Below are 21,067 nucleotides of genomic sequence, written 5' to 3'. Positions count from 1 at the left end.
GGATTGTGATGTTCCACAGTGATTGAGGAGGAGAACAAACCATCATTTATAAGGGTGTAGAAACCTTCTCCCAGCAGACGTATTTTAAAGCCTTGAGGTGAAGCCCGAAAGGGAAAGCCCAAAGAGGACAATATCTGCTAGCGGCGGATCTAGGCCGTTACATGACAGATATCCTGGTCTTGCTTGTCCAGGACGTATTGTCCATGGTTGCATGCTCGTTCTAAACCCCTTTTTACATGTTTTAATCATAGATAGGTCTTTACCATTCCATATTGGGTCAGTACAATGGTGTATGATCGTTCACCAAAATTGTGTCTATACATGCTAGGGCTAAAATGCCCCAAAATATACTACAAGGGATATGACTGGTTGTCAACTTCTTACTACTCGATAATTATATGCAGTAAGCCGTTGTTGTTGCCTTTTGCTTACATTCTCATATAACACCAATTTCAATTTCTCAAATCTTGTTTTCAAAACTCTCTTTCGAAATCTCCCTGCCTCCGTTTTCTAAAACCTTCCTCTTGAACCGGGGCCAGAGGCTCGAGCATACGTCGCTTGGCCGTAGGCGACACAAGAACGAATAGACTTAACTCTTAAAAATAAATTATTTTTAAAAATTTAAAATTATTGTTGAAGTTTTTAAATTATTTTTTCTTTTTAATTTCTCTACAATAAGGAAAAAAACAAAAATATTTTTAAAATTTTAAAATAGTATAAAAAATATATTCGAGAGACAGTTGTTCATTCATAAGGAATGTATAAATTCTCGAAAAGAGAAACATCGAAATGGACCCTCCAGAAATTGTCTAGACCCCACGAGTGAATTTAGTTGGATCTCACTTGAATCGCCTTGTTTATTCTCCTCGGGAGAAAATTGGTTTCAAACCCTAATTCAAACAGGAGAAGTACGTCATTATAAGGATGATCTACGTCACATTTGACTATCTACGTGACTAAGAGCCCTCAAAACCCAAACACCACAATACAGAGCAAATAACCCATCGTGCAAAAGCAAGAGAAACCTCATCCAACTCTTTCCATTTTTCATCTCTCAGCAAAACACGATCGTCTATTCCAAAAGCAAAGCCCCTCAGCCCTCCAAGATGGGATTGGAAAACGACCCTACACGAATACAACAACAACACGAGGTCTACAAAGTCACCACCGAATCTTTTTGTCGACTCTCCCAATTCACAAAACAAAAGAGCCAGAAACGAGTACTTCTAGCCACTTCACCTCACCAGCATTGATGACTAGAATTTCTCAATCTCATATCCGAACAGTGAACTGGTTTCCAAAACCCAGAATTTACTTAACGAAACGATGAATTCGATTCAACCCTTTTCTCGAACGTTGTCAACTACGTCAACTACGTCAACTACGAACATAGTGACATATTTTAATTTTGAAAATAGAGGTAAAGTGGCATACCCAAAACCCAAAATGGGTGGGAAAACAATGAATTGAGTACCCATAATAGTGATGGTAGGGTCACTAAATTCAAATAAATGGCCATAAAATAGGGCCACCAAACAAAGCCCTTTTTTTCCCCTTTTCTCATCATTTCTTAGGTGATCTTGATAGATTATGACTATTTGGGTTCTATTTTTTTTTTTTTTTTTTTTTTTTTTTTTTTTTTTTTTTTTTTTTTTTTTTTTTTTTTTTTTTTTTTTTGTCAATAATCGAGTAAATAAATGGTACATGAATGAACTGAGACTATATCTGAATGAGAGCGATCATGAAGATAGAATGACTAAGAAAGACTTAAAAGAATTGAAAATCACTACCTATACTAATGTAACGACCGAGATAAAAGAATTGAAAATCACTACTTATACTAATATGTAACGACCCAGATCCACCACTAGCTGATATTGTTCTCTTTGGGCTTTCCCTTTTGAGCTTCCTTCACGGCTTTAAAATGTGTCTGCTAGAGGAAGGTTTCTACACCCTTATAAATGGTGTTTTGTTTTCTTCCCCAACCAATGAGGGACATCACAATCCACCCCCTTCGGGGCCCAGTGTTCTCGCTGACTTCCTTCACGGCTTTAAAATGTGTCTGCTAGAGGAAGGTTTCTACACCCTTATAAATGGTGTTTTGTTTTCTTCCCCAACCAATGTTTCTACACCCTTATAAATGGTGTTTTGTTTTCTTCCCCAACCAATGAGGGACATCACAATCCACCCCCTTCGGGGCCCAGTGTTCTCGCTGACACTTGTTTCTTTCTCCAATCAATGTGGGACCGCAACTAAATCCACCCCCCTTTGGGGACAGCATCCTTACTGGCACACCGTCTTTTATCCACCCCCCTTCGAAGAATAGTGAGAAGGCTGATACCCGTTCGAAGAACAGTGAGAAGGCTGATACATCGTCCGGAGTCTGGCTCTGATACCATCTGTAACGACTCAGATCCACCGCTAGCAAATATTGTCCTCTTTGGGCTTTCCCTTTCGGGCTTCCCCTTAAGGCTTCAAAACACATCTGCTAGAGGAAGGTTTCTACACCCTTATAAAAGAGTGTTTTGTTCTCCTCCCCAACCAATGCGGGACATCACAAGCGTGGTTTAGAGTAATTTCTGTTGGTTTGTGGGGATAGTTTTTCATTAAAAGTGAAAATAGGTAATGTGACTATGTCGTAAGAGAGATAGGGGAATGTCGGGGACATCAGGTACCAAATTTAGATTCTGAATCTTAGACATAGGTATTAATTCCAGATTTATTAAAAGTAGAGTGATACGAATCCAACAACGGATCATTTGCATAGACTCGTAGGAGCCTTTTTGTTTTTTGTAGTTCAACTACATTCAAGACTATTTATGTCATTCATTATTTTCTTCTATTTGTATTTAATAGCTTTTATTGGTAGTTTGTAGTGGGTAGTTAAACTACATCATGTTTTTATTATTTTTTTAGTCTGTAATATTCAAATTTGAAATCATGGTGCAATACAAAAACCTTGTGTTTGAAACTCTGTCGGTGTCGGTGTTATGTTTCTTTCAAACCTTGTTTTACATTTGATGTTAAAATCGATTCATTTGATTAGTCATGATCTAAGAGTGACCATCATAGATTCTAAGTTCGATCTAAGAGTTACTCACCCTTCTACCCCGCTCTTGGTTGGAATCATTCGTAAAATTATCATTTGTAAGAGTTTGCAAGAATAGTAGAACGACCTCTACCTTTGCAAAATCTAACCTTTTTGTGCTGATCATATAATAAAATTAAAATAACGAGACGAAAATGATATTTTAACCTAAAACACAGGTGGTCGAGATGGATAATCGATCTAACGTGTTAGCTTTTGGGCGTGGCGGGAAGAAAATGTGAACAAAACTTGGGGACTTTTTTGAAAATTTGAAAAGTATTGGGTGGGAATTACCAATAAATCATTAGCATGCCATTAAATTTGACTTTTTATTTTTTATTATTAAAAAAAAATTAATTTTGTATTACATATTCACCATTATTAAGAACTTATTCACCTAACCCCATATTGGTTAAATATATATAATAAGATAAAATGCAATAAAGTCTCAATTACTTTGAAATTGAAGAAGCCATCATTTTTGTTTGAATTTTTTCTTTCATATTTTTTTACTCTATAGTTTTTATTTCCATTTAAAGTATATATTATATGATTGTATGAAATAATTGATGAATACTAAACATGGGTGGTGATCATATATTATATTTGTTCATATGGTTAGGTAAGCCCACTATATATTGTGTTTGTTAATGATTGTTTTTTAGGTGATTAGTAAAATAATATTAATAATAATAAAACTCGAAAAAAGATGAAATTACAAAATTGCCTTTAAATTTAAAGATCCCCCTCTATTTTCGGTGTCCTTATGGTAATTTAACATATTTAGAATCATTTTTTTTAACGAAACGAAACAAAGGTGTTCAAAAAACCCGATGACTTAAAAATTCGATCAACCTAACCTAACCCAATTTTGGGACGGATTATGAACTTATCTGGGATTGAATTAGTTCTTGAATTAAACCGAACAAACTCAAATTTATTGTTAATTTTGAAATATATATATATATATAACGATATAATTACATTTATATTTTAATTCTTAAACGGTTTAGAAGGTAATTTTTTAAAATATATATTAAAATTGACTTTGTTAATTAAATATTTTGAAAATAAATAAACATATTTTATAAACTAATCTTTTTATTTTTAAATAACAAAAATTTGAATAAATGACTCGAACCAACCTAACCCAACTAAAAACTATGGTTTGGTTGAAAAAATTTACAACTCGAACAATTGGGTTGAGTTTAAAAAATGTCTCAACCCGACCTAACCCAACCCATGGACACAAATCGCTTTTGAAAAGATGTTACGGTTAAGACATGTATACGTGCTCGTTTCGATTTAGTACAACGATACAAACGAAGAAGAATGCTAATGAACAAGGAATGTCCATTGCCTATGAGCCCTCTTAACTTGAAATGGTTCATTGGAAGAACAAAAGGGTTAAGGAGAAGAGAGGCATACTGTTTTGTAGTAGAATGTGTGCTTCCCAATTGAGCTTCATTCTTCACTCTGTCATGAAGACACATTGTAAAAGTTGGCCAAGTACGCCACGGCCTCGGCGTTATTGTCACAGACCTTCCAAAGCGAGTCGACCTCGCCCTTCCCCAAGGTACCCCAGTTTTCGCAATCATCGAAAAACTCGAGTAGTTTCGAGTAGAAAGAGTCGTAGTTCATCAACAGGAAGGGAACTGGAAGTTCTGACCCTATTCTCCTGAGCTGAATCAAAGCTAGAATCTCAAACACCTCGTCGAAAGTACCAATGCCGCCGGGGAGTGTAACGAAAGCAGTCCGATCAGAACTACAGCTTCTAACCGCCGCGTCGACGAGACCGTGTTTTCTTGCAGAGAAAAACCTGCATTATATAGAGTAGTTCAAGCAGGGAGGGTGCAGTGTCTGCTATGTACTATCAGGTAACTTATAGGATCTATATCTATCACCTGCAAGTAAAATAAGTCTCTGTAGGTAGGTATGGATGAAACTTTGAGGATGACCATTCACCAGATTCTCTTCCGATTTTGAATCCTCCTACAGGATTTCCTGCCTGCATAGCACCTTTCGTAACCGCGTCCATAAGACCCGGACCGACACCTGACCAAGTCGTGCAATCCAAAAGTTCTGAAATCTGCATAAAAGGGATTTGAAAGATAGACTCATAAACTTGAAGATTAATATGTAACCGCTCAAGCCCATTGCTAGCAAATATTGTCCTCTTTGAACTATCATTTCTAGGTTTCCAGTTTTAAAACAAGTCTATTACGTAGAGGTTTCCACGCCCTTATAAAGAATGCTTCGTTCCGCTCTCCAACCAATATGGAATCTCACAACCTACCCCCCTTGGGGACCCAGGGTCCTCGCTGGCACACTGCCTGGTGTCTGGCTTTGATACCATTTGTAATAGCTCGAGCCTACCGCTAACAGATATTGTCCACCTTGGCCCATTACGTATTGTCGTCAACCTCACAGTTTTATAGCGTGTTTACTAGTGAGAGATTTCCACACCTTTATAAGGAAGGTTTCATTTCTCTCTCCAACCGATGTGTGATCTTACAATTCACCCCCCTTGGGGGCCTAAAGTCTCTGTTGGCACAGTGCCCGATGTCTGGCTCTGATATCATTTGTAATAGCCCAAGCCCACCGCTAGTAGACATTGTCCGTTTTGGCCCGTTACGTATCGCCGTTAGCCTCACGGTTTTAAAACGCATCTGCTAGTGAAAGGTTTCCACACCCTTATAAGGAATGTTTCACATTGGTTGGAGAGCGAAACGAAACAATCCTTATAAGGACGTCGAAACCTCTCACTAAGGATGCGTTCTAAAACCTTGATGGGAAGCTCAGAAAGAAAAGCCCAAAGAGGACAATATCCGCTAGCGGTGAGCTTGGGCTGTTACATAACATGTATGCATCTAAGTTTTGATGTTCCGTTCCTCGAACATTGATCTCAGATTGAAAGGGTTGAACCATGATACTGATCGGTTCATCGTCGTGAACTTTCCTCTTAACATCAATATAAAAGATGGGAGAAACATCTTACCTCTCTACTCAACTCGAACGCTTGCTTATAATGAGCATGATCCGGTCCCATCCTTGAAGATCCAAGATAAACAACTCCTTTACCTAGTCTGTTTATCAATTCATAGCATTTTGCTAACTCTGTTCTGACCTTGAATATAATAGAAGACAATAAACAAAGAACTCTTAGAACAAGTTTAAATCAAGTTAGAGAATTCCAGAGGCCAAATAGTCACAAAAGGGCACAAAGAAAATGTCAATACCAACACCTAAAACGCTCAAACCCAGCCACAATAAACACTCAACATAGCCATAAAACTTGGCATCTAGCCATTGTCATTGTCATTGGAACACTTGAATGTAAACCCGAACAGCAACTCGACTACAAGAGGGCATTATTTTCCTCCCCGTTCAAGTTTACGATTCAACATGATGAACTCGACATTTTATGTTTAAAATTACAAGATGTTTTGACCATAAAAGAGAAACTCACTAGCATAACAGATAAGAATACAACTGAGATATCCAAGATGCACAACTGATGCCCGCCACCACACAGAAAAGAGGAAACAGTGGCCTCCCTTACAAGAACTATTCAATCTCTTTGTGTAGTGAGCAAATAACTTTGATCTATGCGAAATACACGTATCGAGCAAAAGGAAAACATGACCATGGAAACTTCATACTCATGTTCTGTAACAGTTCAAGTCCACTACTAGCAAATATTGTCTTCTTTGAACTTTCCTTTTAAGGGCTACCCCTCGAAGTTTTAAAACGCATTTGCTAGGGAGAGGTTCACCCTTATAAGGAATACTTCGTTCCCCTCTCCAACCGACGTGGGATCTCACAATCCACTCCCCTTGAGGGCCAAGAGTCCTTGCTGGCACACCGCCCGGTATCTGGCTCTAATACTATTTGTAATAGCCCAAGCTCACCGCTAATAGATATTTGTCCTTTTTGGGGTTTCCCTTCAAGGGCTTCCCCTCAAGGTTTTAAAACGCGTCCGCTAGGGAGAAGTTTCCACACCCTTATAAGGAATGTTTCGTTCCCCTCTCCAACCAATACCGGATCTCACAATCCACCCACCTTGGGGGCCCAATGTCATCGCTGGCACGCCACCTAGTGTCTGGCTCTGATACCATTTGTAACAGCTCAAGTCTATCACTAACAGATATTGTCCTCTTTGGCCTTTCCCTTCAAGGGGTTCCCCTCAAAGTTTTAAAACGCGTCCGCTAGGGAGAGGTTTCCACACCCTTATAAGGAATGCTTTGTTCCCCTCTCCAACCGATGTGGGATCTCACAATCCACCCCCTTGTGGGTCAAGCGTCCTCGTTGGTACTGTCCGGTGTCTGGCTACTGATATCATTTGTAACAGCCCAAGCCCACCGCTAAGAGATATTGTCCTCCTTAGACTTTCCCTTCAAGGGCTTCCCCTCAAGGTTTTAAAATGCCAGTAGGGAGGTGTTTCCAGACCTTTATAAGGAATGCTTCATTCCCCTCTCCAACCAATGTGAGAACTCATACATTCCGAAACTCCTTATCCTAGTAGTTGAATTATGATATTTCCCTATTCTCTCTCGTGACCGAGATGTATCCTCTCATTCACCCAAGAAGGGGACATCGAGTCATCAAAATTTTGAAGCATTAAGTACAGCTAGATCAATAGGTCTAAGCATAACACAACTAGTCCAAACATATCTTCTTGATCCAATACCTCATATGTTTGAATCCATCAACCTCCAACGCCCACATATCCTTGAAAACTATTTGATTTCCTTTTTACAAGGAACAAGCAAAACAGGTAAAGACACATTGGTAGTAAGAACCAATTTAATCATGAACTCTTAGCTTTTAACTGAGATCACTCAAAATCTAAAACCTCTAATTGAACTGCAGAACCAAAAAATAAAAAATTGGAGAAATCAACAGACAATTACAGTAGTTTCTTCTGAATTCCATGGATCTCGACGTTCAGATATCATCAAATCAAATGTAAATCAAAATAACCATGAATTTTCATAAGAAACGAATGCAAGATCCAAAAAATTGCTGGAATTTGAAAGCACCTCGATAGGACTTGTCCTCTCTTCAAACTCAATCGCTTCATGCCTGCTAAGCAGAGCTCTCGTAGGGTTAATCCGAGACTTGGAGAATTTGAGCACCATCTTCTTCTCTCTTTCATGGAACAATTGGAACTTCACAGTCTTCTGGTGAGAATTTCGCACCAAAATTTCACATCCTGAAGAACTCATCATCGAGAAACTCATTACGGAACACTCCGATTGTTCAGAGAATTCGATTCTTGGGTTAATAATCAACGTCGTGAGTAAGAACAGATAGGCAGAAGAAAGAAGGAATCGAATTGAGCTTCGAATTTCGAGATTGTAACTTACGGGGAGTGAGATTGAGGAATCTAAGCTCCAATTTTGAATCAGCCGCCAAGAGCTTTGAAGGCTCCGACGAGAAATGGGATTGAAATTTTGATGCATAGACGAGGGTATTTAAGTCTTTTTACAAAAATAAATAAATAAATTTCAATATATTTAATTGGGTCGACATTTTCATCCATATTTTTACATTTTTTTTTAATCTCTATTTTAAATTTTTTTTTCATAAATATTCAATTAATACCGATATTTTATTAATATTTATATTGACGTTTACATAAATTAATGTAACATCGTCTTTACTATTGATACATAATATTTTGACATTTCTACCAATATAGATGTTGATATCGAGATTTTTTTTTTATTTCAATGTATTTTTATTTTTGTTAATAAAATAAATGTGAGCGGAGATTTAATTTTAAAGTAGAGTTGTTCGGAGATAAAAAGAAGAGCTCTCCATCCCTATTATTTATAAATTTATAAATATGTTATTTTTATTTAAATAAAATATCCTAAGTTTTGTAGCTCTTTGATATATTTTCCATAAAATTAAGTTATTTTTTTAAATGTATTAAATAAAAAAAAATCTAATTCAACAATTTAGTTTTTTATTTTTTAAAGATTTATAAATATATTATTTTGATTTAAATATTAATTTAATTAAAACATTGGTGGTTCTATAGCTCAGTTGGTTAGAGTGTTGGTCTTATGAGCCGAAGGTCGCGGGTTCAAGCCCCGCTAGAACTAGTTATTTAAATATTAGTGACATGAAATATATATATATATATTTTTTTAATTTTATTTTATATATATATATATATATATATATACATACATACATACATATACACGTCTTTAGCTTAACTAGATTCCTCACAAAAAGCTATATATATATATATATATATACATATACATATACATATACATATACATATACATATACATATACATATACATATACATATACATATACATATACATATACATATACATATACATATACATATACATATACATATACATATACATATACAGTCTTTAGCTTAACTAGATTCCTCACAAGAAGCTTTATAGTCAGGGGTGACACAGCTTGTTTGCCTTCTGTCTTTTTCGTACGTTAGGGTCATTTGAGCGGAAAACCGAGTGAAGCTTAGTCCTTCGGACCTTTCAATCTCGCAACTTTAGTAGCTAGGCACACGCACGTTTTAAGGGCTGTTTCAGGTATTACACAAAAAAAGACTTCTGCTGTATATATATATATATATAAAAGATTATAATTTGTTCCTACCAAATGCAAGGTACAAAGATTTAAAAACCACCGGCTCGTGTTGGCTTTTAAATACAACTTAATGGTTAAAACCTATTGCTCGGGTAAAAATATTTTTTAACTTTAAAAAATTACATTAATAAATAATTTAAAAGTTTTTACTTTTAATACGTAGACAGAAACGATCTATCTCTCTCTTTTCACTTCTAAGAGTATGATCGTAAAAAAAAATTATTCTAAACAAATATTTTTTTAAACAAAGTATTAACGGATGTTATTATTATTATTATTATTTTTCTCGGTCGATATTAGTCACATCATTAGGGACCAATAATCTTGAGAGAGAGAGAGAGGTCACCTAGAGAGAGAAAGTGATAATATAAAATTAATGTCTCCTTGGGAGTGGTTCCTCTTATGGTTCCTTCTCTCTCTCATGCAATCCTTTTCTTTCACCAAAGCAAATGGCAATATGGGAATGAGATGCCTTTCTCTTCCCTCTTTCACCTTTAGCATCTTTTACTTCTTTTCTAACCCATCCACGTATCATTCCTCGCTCGGTTCGTAAAAAGTATGCCCTAATCTCTCGTGTTTCGTGTACCGAATCTCTTTTAATTGAATCCCTACTCAAAAACACGTTTATAGTAACATGACATGTGAAATATCTCTTAGTCGTACATTTCTGGGTAGATGTAATGTTATGAGCTTCAGGGTATGAGTAAATTACCGTTTTTGCTCGAAATCGTTCGATTGTTAAATCCTTGTTTGTTGTAGAAAGGGTCGATTGAAGTTGGTTAGGCTTGTTAGGCTGGTCGAACTAATGGGTGACAAACCTTCCTTAGCTCCATCGATCTCTTTCCCTCATGTCTTGCGTTTTGTTCCCTTGTTGCAATAAGCAACTCTTGTAGTCATTTTCCTTTGATGATCCTCGATCCCGCCTTATTGCTAGCCTTCACAATTGTTTGATCGTCGTGTACTCCCAGTGAAAGTCGCTTCCTTCTCGTCAACTGAAACCGTGGTGAGTTTCCATTTTTTTTAGGTAACCTCTTGGATTCTGATCGCACGTGAGATCCTGATCGCCTTCCACTCAATGTTGTTGCCCGCTTGAGGAAGGAAAGTTTAGTGGATTTTCCTTCCAGGAGAAAGAACCAAACAAACACTGATCTCTTCTGTTCCTGTATAAGTTTAAGGATAGCCGTTTGAAGACTACCTTCAATGTAGATCGAGCTAGACACCATGGTCCAATCGAGACAATGCATACTACAATTGTCATTGTCTCACCAAAATATGTTGCACGAAGTCATGGGTGACTAGTCGCCGTCAACTACATCGTGGGTGATATTTGTTGAAGCAATGTATATTAAACTATGTGTATAAAAATGATGCACATCCCGTGGAATCCAAAAACGTTTTAAGTCTCACTGCAGTCATATTAGTCAAAGTCATTATTAGTTATGCATATTCTCCGATCCTCACAAACTTTTTTCGAACGTTTCTTTTGCAAGTAAGAGCAAAGACCATTTATGTAGTTGACGGTGTTAACTATGAAGATTCTACATGACTAAGTTTCGAAAATCTTTAATAGCATGCATGTAGTGACGGTCTAGTCATGTTCTAGAAATCAGGACGTTACCGTATACTTCAAGGTAAGCACGAGTTGAAACATGATTTTGAACATGAAAGATACAGAGCAGCAAGAAACAAGCAATGAATTCAGGGATGTCTTTCACTTTTCAAAGAATGCTTCTAATTGATATCTTCTGTGTAATGAACTTTAAAAAAGGGAATTCAAGAACTAGAGTACATACCAGGTAGCTTAGATATCCCGAGTTTCCACCGTCGTCGAGCTCGGTCGGTAAGCTCTTACTTCAAGCCATGTCCATGGCAAGTTAGTATCTTCAAACTCAAAGCTTGTCAAAATGGGAGCATCCAGCCAAGTGTGTAAGTAGATACAGAGGGCTGGTGTTCCCTCTCATAGTTAAGAGAGATTAATGTGAGAAACTGCAAAAAAGTTAGCAACCGAGGCTCGTCATGATGCGCAAAAGGTGCTCGATAACGACATTCGGGTCGGCGTGTGACCCCGAGAGATTAATGGCATGGTATTCCAAGCCTTTCCATTGAGCAATCAATGCAAAATGAGGCCTTCTAAACAAACTACTGATGATTTCCAAGATGACAGTTTTTGGTAAGGCAGATATTATGTGAGTAAGGCCTGCACCGTGCGCTCCGATAATGACCGACGCATCTTGGATGGCTCGGAGTTGTTCTTTCATCGACATATGCGCAAACAACCCGTTCACTAAGTTTACTTTACACTCCCTGTGATTTGATGCCCAGTTCTGTAAAGAATCAAAGATTTCTTGTTCATTAGTAAGTCTGGATTCAACTCGACCACCGTGTCGAGGATGCGCTAAATAATCCTCACGACGCACAAAGAGAACGTTGTGGATTGAGGGCGGTCTTTCGACTTGTCTGTCGACTGGGAAACCAAAAGCTGCTCTAACCATTTCACCAAACTCAGATAATCTAGCAGTTTTCTGGACATCAGGTTTTAGCCATAGCTCATGAGAAGAACCTCCATGACAATTGATCCCCTCTGTCAGACCCTTGAATAGCGCGGTTTCGTACCCGAGAGGCGAGAAGATCACGTGGCGAAAACAAACGGGTGCGCTGAAATTTTTCGCGTATTTAAGACTTGAAAACAATGCCTTCCATGTCTCTTCCAAAGGTGTCTTGAAATATTGAAGAACAAACAACAAAATATGACATTGTTTTAGTAATGTTTCTTTTTCAGCTCATGCACAAAACAAAGGAACACAGCTGATTCAAACATATTCTTCCAACAAAAACAGATAGATGTCAGGAGTTTGTACGTAATAGTTCTAGCTCACCGCTAGCAAATATTGTCTTTTTTGGGCTTTCCCTTCCGGGCTTCCCCTCAAGGCTTTAAAACGCATCTACTAGGAGAGGTTTCAACATCTTGCTTTGTTCCCCTCTCCAACTGACGTGGAATCTCACAATCCACCCCCTTTCAAAGCCCAGCGTCCTCGCTGACACTCATTCTCCTCTGTAACTAACATGGGATCACACAATCCACCCCCTTTTGGGGCCCCACATCCTCGCTGGCACTCGTCCCCCTCTCCAAATGACGTGAGATCTCACAATCCACCCCCTTTCAGAGCCCAGCGTCCTCGCTGACACTCGTTCCCCTCTCCAACTGACATGGGATCACACAATCCACCCCCTTTCAGGACCCAGCGTCCTCGTTGGCACTCGTTCCCCTCTCCAAATGACGTGAGATCTCAAAATCCACCCCCTTTCAGGGCCCAGCGTCCTCACTGGCACTCGTTCCCCTCTCCAACTGATGTGGGATCTCACAATTCACACCCCTTCGAGGCCGAGCGTCCTCGCTAGCACTCGTTCCCCTCTCCAATTGATGTGGGGTCTCACAATCCACCCCTTTCGAGGCCCAACGTCCTCACTGGCACTCGTTCCCCTCTCCAATCCATGTGGGAACCTCTCCCTAGCAGACGTAGTAGATGCGTTTTAAAGCCTTGAGTGGAAGTCCCCTCTCCAACCAATATGAGATCTCACAATCCACCCCCCTTCAAGGCCCAATGTCTTCGCTAGCACTCGATCCCCTCTCTAATCGAGGTGGGAACCTCTCCCTAGCAGACGCGTTACAAAGCCTTGAAGGGAAGTCCCCTTTCCAACTAATGTGGAATCTCACAATCCACCCCCTTTCAGGGTCGAGCGTCCGAAGGGAAGTCCCCTTTCCAACTAATGTGGGATCTCACAATCCACCCCTTTCAGGGTCGAACCTCTCCCTAGGAGACATGTTTTAAAGCCTTAAGGAAAAACCCGAAAGGAAAAGCCCAAAAAGGACAATATCTACTAACGGTGGGCTTGAGCTATTACAATATCTCAAGCCTCTTTCAACTCTTTCTCAGTTTCCTACTCTACAAACATATTCTCCTCAATAAACCAGACATAAACAGCAGCCTCCATTCAAAAAGACATGAAAGAAAGCTAAGCAATCCTGAGACACGTACCTTACAATGCCCGTCGACGAAGACGAGATGAGGTCGATTAGGCAATCCGACGACTCTCGAACTCACATAAGCACTATACCAATCCGTAATAGTGTGAAAAAGATTTGCATACTCAAACCTCGTCACCAGAAGCACAGGCTCCTCAATCCACTGTAAATGGAGAGAAAAAGGAGAACAATGTTCACTTAGATTACTCAAAACTGATTATTCAAAGCATATTATATACTATTAATGGCAGTCCAGATTAGATATCAATAAAGACAGAGTCCAGCCAAAATGTTTGCTGCAGTTACTATAATACTAAGAACTTTCTATTAGATTCATTAACCATGTGCTGTGGAAATACTAATTAATTCCACCTTCCCAAAATCACAAAAACCCATAAAATTTAATATTCTTGAATCAAACATGAAGAAATGGAAGAACAAAAGCTCTAAATCTTGATTCTGAAGTCAATATAAGAAATCTCAATCACAGAAACCCATAAAACTTGTTGTTCAATCATGGAGAATCATAAACTAATACTCTAAACTAAGAATGGGGCCTTCATCTTCATCAGTTTCAATGAAAAACAGTGCAGAAATGGAAGAACAGAAGCTCCAAAGCCCAAAAAAACAAAGATGAGTTGATTATGAGGTCAGTTTAAGGGATCCCAATTCACAGAATCCCATAAATGTTTCTGTTCAAACATGGATGGATGTAGAAATGGAAGAACAAGAGCTTTAAATGAGTGATGAACAGTTATAATCTACCTCTTGGCAATCGAAATCATTCCCAGAAACAACTCGGAATGATCCAAACAATGCGCGCATGGTGTGGCTCTGAATCTCCCCTGCCGGAACGAATCCATTAAGAAATTTCTCATCCGCTAGAACCCTTTCCTTGCCCGCGACGGTATCGCCGCCGTCTAGTTCAAAAGCGCCGTCCCGAAATTTGGGCAACTCCGTCTCTTCCTTCCTTCCGATCACTTCTTCAATCCTCTCGCCTCCTCGGGACATGGAAATCCTCTCCGGCCACATTCGGACTCTCGCTCCCTCACATATTGAACTCGCGAGCGTCTCGCTATACCAGCATCGGAACCATCCGGCGAGTTTTCCGGCGAGATTAGGTTTTAAAAGATCTACACGGCGGTTGAAGCCATTGCCGAAATAAGCCTCACAGGAACGCAGAGGGACAGTGGATGAGTGAGACCAAGGAAGATAAGAGGGCAAAATGGGCCAGGGCTTGGAAGAACGTCGGTTTTCCGGGAAGGGGAAGCGGTTTTCCGATGTGGGTTTCCGGTGAGAGGAACTAGACGAGGATGTTTTGTAATGGGCAGTGAAGTAAATGCAGAGAGTTAGGGTGTTGAAGGCGAAGAGAAGGAAGAGGATCTTCAGTAACAGAGCTTGGGTTTTGCCGTTCATGGCGGAAACGGCTGAAAAAGACCAAGAGAGAGAGAGAGAGAGAGAGAGAGAGAAAAAGTGAACAAGAGAATCAAATGAAGCAACAATGATCTCTGTATGCTTTCAAAAGCTTCTGAAATCCATTCCCATGGCTTGGGTTTCACTCAATCTCTGCGTGTAAGCTTGTTTCTCCATGGATTCTCAGAGAGAGATAGAATTGTTCATCTCTTTCTGAAAGAGACAAGGGAGAGAGAAGAAGAAGATCGGTTTTACCTTTCCAAGCTTTTCTCTCTCTAAAACTGTCTCTCTCTCTCTAACAGAGAAGAAGAAGAAGATGAAGAAGAAGAAGATATTTTTAGTTTTGAAATTATAATTATTTATTAAATGATAAATATGTTCTTTGGAAAAATGGATATTATTTATTTATTTATTTATTTATTTGGAAAAAAAATAAAAACATTACAAGGCTTAGTATATTTGATGAGAATTTTATTTTTGGTATATTAAAAAAAATGGTGGTATTTTAGACAATTTTAAAAATATAAAAAATAATTTTTAGATTTTTTTTTTTTATAAAAAATTATTATATGCTAAAAACATAAATTTCAAAACAAAAATAGCTTACTAGCTGTAATAGCTTGCTTCTCTGGGTGGCTCGCACCTTGGGTGGTACGGCTGAGCGAGAGTGGATTCAGCAGTTGGCCTATGTTTCCGGGCACACGCGTAAAGGCATGGTTAGTTCCACAAATCTCACTGCACTAACCATAGTAAAATCGTTCTCGTTGTACCAAAATTGAGATCTGATTTAAACAATTAATTAGGTACAGCATCACATTTGACACCCGAGAAAGATACCGGCACACGCGTAAAGGCATGATTAGTTCCACAAATCCACTGACCATAGTAAATTCCTNATCTCAATCACAGAAACCCATAAAACTTGTTGTTCAATCATGGAGAATCATAAACTAATACTCTAAACTAAGAATGGGGCCTTCATCTTCATCAGTTTCAATGAAAAACAGTGCAGAAATGGAAGAACAGAAGCTCCAAAGCCCAAAAAAACAAAGATGAGTTGATTATGAGGTCAGTTTAAGGGATCCCAATTCACAGAATCCCATAAATGTTTCTGTTCAAACATGGATGGATGTAGAAATGGAAGAACAAGAGCTTTAAATGAGTGATGAACAGTTATAATCTACCTCTTGGCAATCGAAATCATTCCCAGAAACAACTCGGAATGATCCAAACAATGCGCGCATGGTGTGGCTCTGAATCTCCCCTGCCGGAACGAATCCATTAAGAAATTTCTCATCCGCTAGAACCCTTTCCTTGCCCGCGACGGTATCGCCGCCGTCTAGTTCAAAAGCGCCGTCCCGAAATTTGGGCAACTCCGTCTCTTCCTTCCTTCCGATCACTTCTTCAATCCTCTCGCCTCCTCGGGACATGGAAATCCTCTCCGGCCACATTCGGACTCTCGCTCCCTCACATATTGAACTCGCGAGCGTCTCGCTATACCAGCATCGGAACCATCCGGCGAGTTTTCCGGCGAGATTAGGTTTTAAAAGATCTACACGGCGGTTGAAGCCATTGCCGAAATAAGCCTCACAGGAACGCAGAGGGACAGTGGATGAGTGAGACCAAGGAAGATAAGAGGGCAAAATGGGCCAGGGCTTGGAAGAACGTCGGTTTTCCGGGAAGGGGAAGCGGTTTTCCGATGTGGGTTTCCGGTGAGAGGAACTAGACGAGGATGTTTTGTAATGGGCAGTGAAGTAAATGCAGAGAGTTAGGGTGTTGAAGGCGAAGAGAAGGAAGAGGATCTTCAGTAACAGAGCTTGGGTTTTGCCGTTCATGGCGGAAACGGCTGAAAAAGACCAAGAGAGAGAGAGAGAGAGAGAGAGAGAGAAAAAGTGAACAAGAGAATCAAATGAAGCAACAATGATCTCTGTATGCTTTCAAAAGCTTCTGAAATCCATTCCCATGGCTTGGGTTTCACTCAATCTCTGCGTGTAAGCTTGTTTCTCCATGGATTCTCAGAGAGAGATAGAATTGTTCATCTCTTTCTGAAAGAGACAAGGGAGAGAGAAGAAGAAGATCGGTTTTACCTTTCCAAGCTTTTCTCTCTCTAAAACTGTCTCTCTCTCTCTAACAGAGAAGAAGAAGAAGATGAAGAAGAAGAAGATATTTTTAGTTTTGAAATTATAATTATTTATTAAATGATAAATATGTTCTTTGGAAAAATGGATATTATTTATTTATTTATTTATTTATTTGGAAAAAAAATAAAAACATTACAAGGCTTAGTATATTTGATGAGAATTTTATTTTTGGTATATTAAAAAAAATGGTGGTATTTTAGACAATTTTAAAAATATAAAAAATAATTTTTAGATTTTTTTTTTTTATAAAAAATTATTATATGCTAAAAACATAAATTTCAAAACAAAAATAGCTTACTAGCTGTAATAGCTTGCTTCTCTGGGTGGCTCGCACCTTGGGTGGTACGGCTGAGCGAGAGTGGATTCAGCAGTTGGCCTATGTTTCCGGGCACACGCGTAAAGGCATGGTTAGTTCCACAAATCTCACTGCACTAACCATAGTAAAATCGTTCTCGTTGTACCAAAATTGAGATCTGATTTAAACAATTAATTAGGTACAGCATCACATTTGACACCCGAGAAAGATACCGGCACACGCGTAAAGGCATGATTAGTTCCACAAATCCACTGACCATAGTAAATTCCTTCTCGTTGTACCAAAATTGAGATCTGATTTAAACAATTAGGTATAGCATCACATTTGACACTTGAGGAAGGTAGGAAGGTATCGCAATAATACGTAGATGAGTTTTTGTTGGTAGAGCCACCTATTTTCCAGAATGTGTTTAATTTTTAAATAAAATAAAATAAATGGTTATATTTTAATAAATTTAAAAAATTAGGGATAATTGTAATGAAATGAAATGATAATAACAAGAAATTAAAATTAAAATAATATAGACTCCATTAAAGAAAAAGGAATTTATTTTTTTTTTATTATTATTTTTTTTTTTAATTGGCTCCAACTTTGATTTTTTTTTTTTTTTTTTTCTTTTTTGAAAAACATTTATATCAATATTAAGGTAGATTGAAAAGAAAATGAGCTAATAATTTATTATTGGGAAGAAATAGTGTGAAAGTGAGTATTTTTTAAGAAATAAATACGGGACAAAAACAGCTGAAGGCCACTACTAATAAATATTGTTCGTTGCGATCGGTTAAGTATCGTCGTTAGTCTTACGATTTTAAAACGTGTTTATTAGGGAGAGGTTTTGAGACAATCTACCCCCATTTGGGGGCCCAATGTCACAACTGCACTCTAGCGACAGCGGGACAAGGATTGTACGACACTTGTTTTAACCCAACAAACAAGTTAGTTGTGAGAAATTTGGACGTCGTGGATAACATTGACGTATGCTTGGACCACGAGTCATGTAAGCGAGAAAATAAATTTGAAAACGATTTGAAAGAATTGAAGAAAGCAACGTCACGACTCAAATAGCACATAAGCTTCGCATACTCTTATACTACATTTTGGGGTATTTTAACATTAGGGTGTAGACATGATTTTGGTGAACAGTCATGCATTGACACAACATAAAACAATAAGGACTATTTAAATTGAAACAGACATGTGACCATAAACAACATGTCTTGGACAAGCATGATTGAGACATCCAACATGCGGCCATAGACAACACGCCTTGGACAAGCATGATCATGACACCCAGTGTCCTCGCTAGCACACAACTCGATGACTAGCTCTAACACTATTTGTAACCGCTCAGACTCACTGCTACATACTTTCATAAAATTAAATCATTTGATCTATTGAAATAATTAAATAATAGTCTTATTACTAAAAAAATAATGAAAAATATAAATGGTTCAAAATATATTTTAGGTCATAGTAGGAACCATACAAAATTATATTAAATGACGTATTTATTGCTCATGGTAAAAGTCACAATTTGACAATAAGATAAAGTTAAATATCGAGAGAAGAATAAATAAGAGATTAGTTAATTACGGTCTCCTATCGTATTAATTTTTTCATTAAAATTATATTTATTTTATTTACCATCTATAAATATCTGCAAAAATAAGTGTTCGAAACCCTACCATAAAAGGTTAGGTTGAATTATTATTATTATTATTATTATTATTTTCATTGAATTTTTAGAAGATCGAAAATTCAGTTATTTGGGGTTGACATTTTTTTTTTGTCAAGTCAACCCAATAAACTGGAAAATAGGGCTACAACCTAACCCGACCCAACCCAACCCCTTACCCTAATTTAAAAAAGATTTAAAATATTTAACATTTGTAATGTAGAGGGTTGAGGTGTTGAGTTACTCGTGTCACCAATCCAACTCATTCTAAATTCTAAATTGGTCTAAAAAAATTTCAACTTAAGTCAACTTAGCTCGTATACTCCTCTACTTTATGTAAATCGATATAACATAGGCTCGTATTTAATAATTAAACATTATATATATATATAGGAATTTAAAATAAAAAGGAAAAAATAAATAACAATTAATAATAACAATTTTTTTTTTTCCACTTTGAATTTATACCGATTGGCCACTTTTTTTGAAGGAAAGTTGGGGAACATCAATTATTGGTTTGGTCCACAAACATAAAATTGGGAGGACCAAAATTAAAGGGAAATTAATAAAAATAAAAATTCAAATTTGTTCTTTCAACTTTATTTTTTAATGTTAAAATTAATATATATATATATATATATATATATATATATATATTCAATTCGGCCGTTCCATCTATGCTTAATCATTCGCTAATAGATATTGTTCTCTTTGAGTTTTCAACCAACAGCTGAGAAATATTGTCCTCTTTGAGTTAAAGTTAAAGATGTAATGGCCCCAACCAACCGCTAATAGATATTGTCCTCTTTGAGTTTTATCTGCTAGAGAGAGGATCTAGCCTTATTCCGACCAGTGTCTTGCACCTCCTGGTGATTGGCTCTGATACCATTTGTAACAACTCAAGTTTACCGCAAGCAGATATTGTATGTTTTGGTTCGTTATGTATCGTTGTCAGTCTCACAGTTTTAAAACGTGTCTACTACATAGAGGTTTCCACACCCTTGTAAGGAATGTTTCGTTCCACTCTCCAATCGATGTGGGTGTAACGACCCAGATCCACCGCTAGCAGATATTGTCCTTATTGTATGTTTTGGTTCGTTATGTATCGTTGTCAGTCTCACAGTTTTAAAACGTGTCTACTACATAGAGGTTTCCACACCCTTGTAAGGAATGTTTCGTTCCACTCTCCAATCGATGTGGGTGTAACGACCCAGATCCACCGCTAGCAGATATTGTCCTTATTGTATGTTTTGGTTCGTTATGTATCGTTGTCAGTCTCACAGTTTTAAAACGTGTCTACTACATAGAGGTTTCCACACCCTTGTAAGGAATGTTTCGTTCTACTCTCCAATCGATGTGGGTGTAACGACCCAGATCCACCGCTAGCAGATATTGTCCTCTTTGGGCTTTCCCTTTCGAGCTTCCCCTCAAGGCTTTAAAACGCGTCTGCTAAGAGAAGGTTTCCACACCCTTATAAATGGTGGTTTGTTCTCCTCCCCAACCAACGTGGAACATCACAATCCACCCCTCTTCGGGGCCCAGCGTCCTCGCTGGCACTCTTTCCTTCCTCCAATCGATGTGGAACCGCCCCCAAATCCACCCCTTTTGGGGCCAACATCCTTACGGGCACTCTTTCCTTCCTCCAATCGATGTGGGACCGCCCAAATCCACCCCCCCAAATCCACCCCCTTTTGGGGCCAGCATCCTTACGGGCACTCTTTCCTTCCTCCAATCGATGTGGGACCGCCCCCAAATCCACCCCCCC

General features: G+C 38.2%; 2 protein-coding genes and 1 non-coding gene across 4 annotated transcripts; 1 reads left to right on the top strand and 2 right to left on the bottom strand.

Moving 5' to 3' along the window:
• Window positions 1-4,345: 4,345 nt before the first annotated feature.
• Window positions 4,346-8,519, bottom strand: LOC111796668. The gene is made up of 4 exons (XM_023679384.1): window positions 8,131-8,519; window positions 6,087-6,215; window positions 4,993-5,177; window positions 4,346-4,907 (listed from the first exon to the last, which is right to left on the bottom strand). The coding sequence occupies exons 1-4, from the start codon at window positions 8,329-8,331 to the stop codon at window positions 4,568-4,570; spliced, it is 855 nt and encodes a 284-aa protein (XP_023535152.1). The 5' UTR covers window positions 8,332-8,519; the 3' UTR covers window positions 4,346-4,567.
• Window positions 8,520-9,127: 608 nt separating this feature from the next.
• TRNAI-UAU lies at window positions 9,128-9,201 on the top strand. Its single transcript has one exon. It is a non-coding gene; the product is annotated as a tRNA-Ile (tRNA).
• Window positions 9,202-10,640: 1,439 nt separating this feature from the next.
• Window positions 10,641-17,293, bottom strand: LOC111797708 (beta-(1,2)-xylosyltransferase). 2 transcript variants are annotated; one of them, XM_023680816.1, is made up of 3 exons: window positions 16,355-17,293; window positions 13,771-13,920; window positions 10,641-12,450 (listed from the first exon to the last, which is right to left on the bottom strand). In XM_023680816.1, the coding sequence occupies exons 1-3, from the start codon at window positions 17,003-17,005 to the stop codon at window positions 11,731-11,733; spliced, it is 1,521 nt and encodes a 506-aa protein (XP_023536584.1). In that variant the 5' UTR covers window positions 17,006-17,293; the 3' UTR covers window positions 10,641-11,730. The 2 variants fall into 2 exon arrangements, with proteins under 2 accessions (XP_023536584.1, XP_023536582.1); XM_023680814.1 differs by lacking the exon at window positions 16,355-17,293 and adding an exon at window positions 14,523-15,461.
• Between the last annotated feature and the right edge of the window lie 3,774 nt (window positions 17,294-21,067).

Source organism: Cucurbita pepo, chromosome LG06, assembly GCF_002806865.2.
Source record: "Cucurbita pepo subsp. pepo cultivar mu-cu-16 chromosome LG06, ASM280686v2, whole genome shotgun sequence".
NCBI classification, from domain to species: Eukaryota; Viridiplantae; Streptophyta; class Magnoliopsida; order Cucurbitales; family Cucurbitaceae; genus Cucurbita; species Cucurbita pepo.
This window is presented reverse-complemented; position numbering and strand designations above follow the sequence as displayed.

What these genes read in the sequence shown, in the direction of transcription:
- LOC111796668 (XM_023679384.1), bottom strand. Translation starts at nt 8,331, where the DNA reads ATGAGTTTCTCGATGATGAGTTCTTCAGGATGTGAAATTTTGGTGCGA. An exon ending in CGTTCGAGTTGAGTAGAGAG is followed by an intron (nt 5,178 to 6,086) that starts GTAAGATGTTTC and finishes CCTTTTATGCAG; the next exon opens with ATTTCAGAACTTTTGGATTG. An exon ending in GAGACTTATTTTACTTGCAG is followed by an intron (nt 4,908 to 4,992) that starts GTGATAGATATA and finishes TATATAATGCAG; the next exon opens with GTTTTTCTCTGCAAGAAAAC.
- LOC111797708 (XM_023680816.1), bottom strand. Translation starts at nt 17,005, where the DNA reads ATGAACGGCAAAACCCAAGCTCTGTTACTGAAGATCCTCTTCCTTCTC. An exon ending in ATGATTTCGATTGCCAAGAG is followed by an intron (nt 13,921 to 16,354) that starts GTAGATTATAAC and finishes CTCCATTTACAG; the next exon opens with TGGATTGAGGAGCCTGTGCT. An exon ending in TCGTCGACGGGCATTGTAAG is followed by an intron (nt 12,451 to 13,770) that starts GTACGTGTCTCA and finishes CAATATTTCAAG; the next exon opens with ACACCTTTGGAAGAGACATG.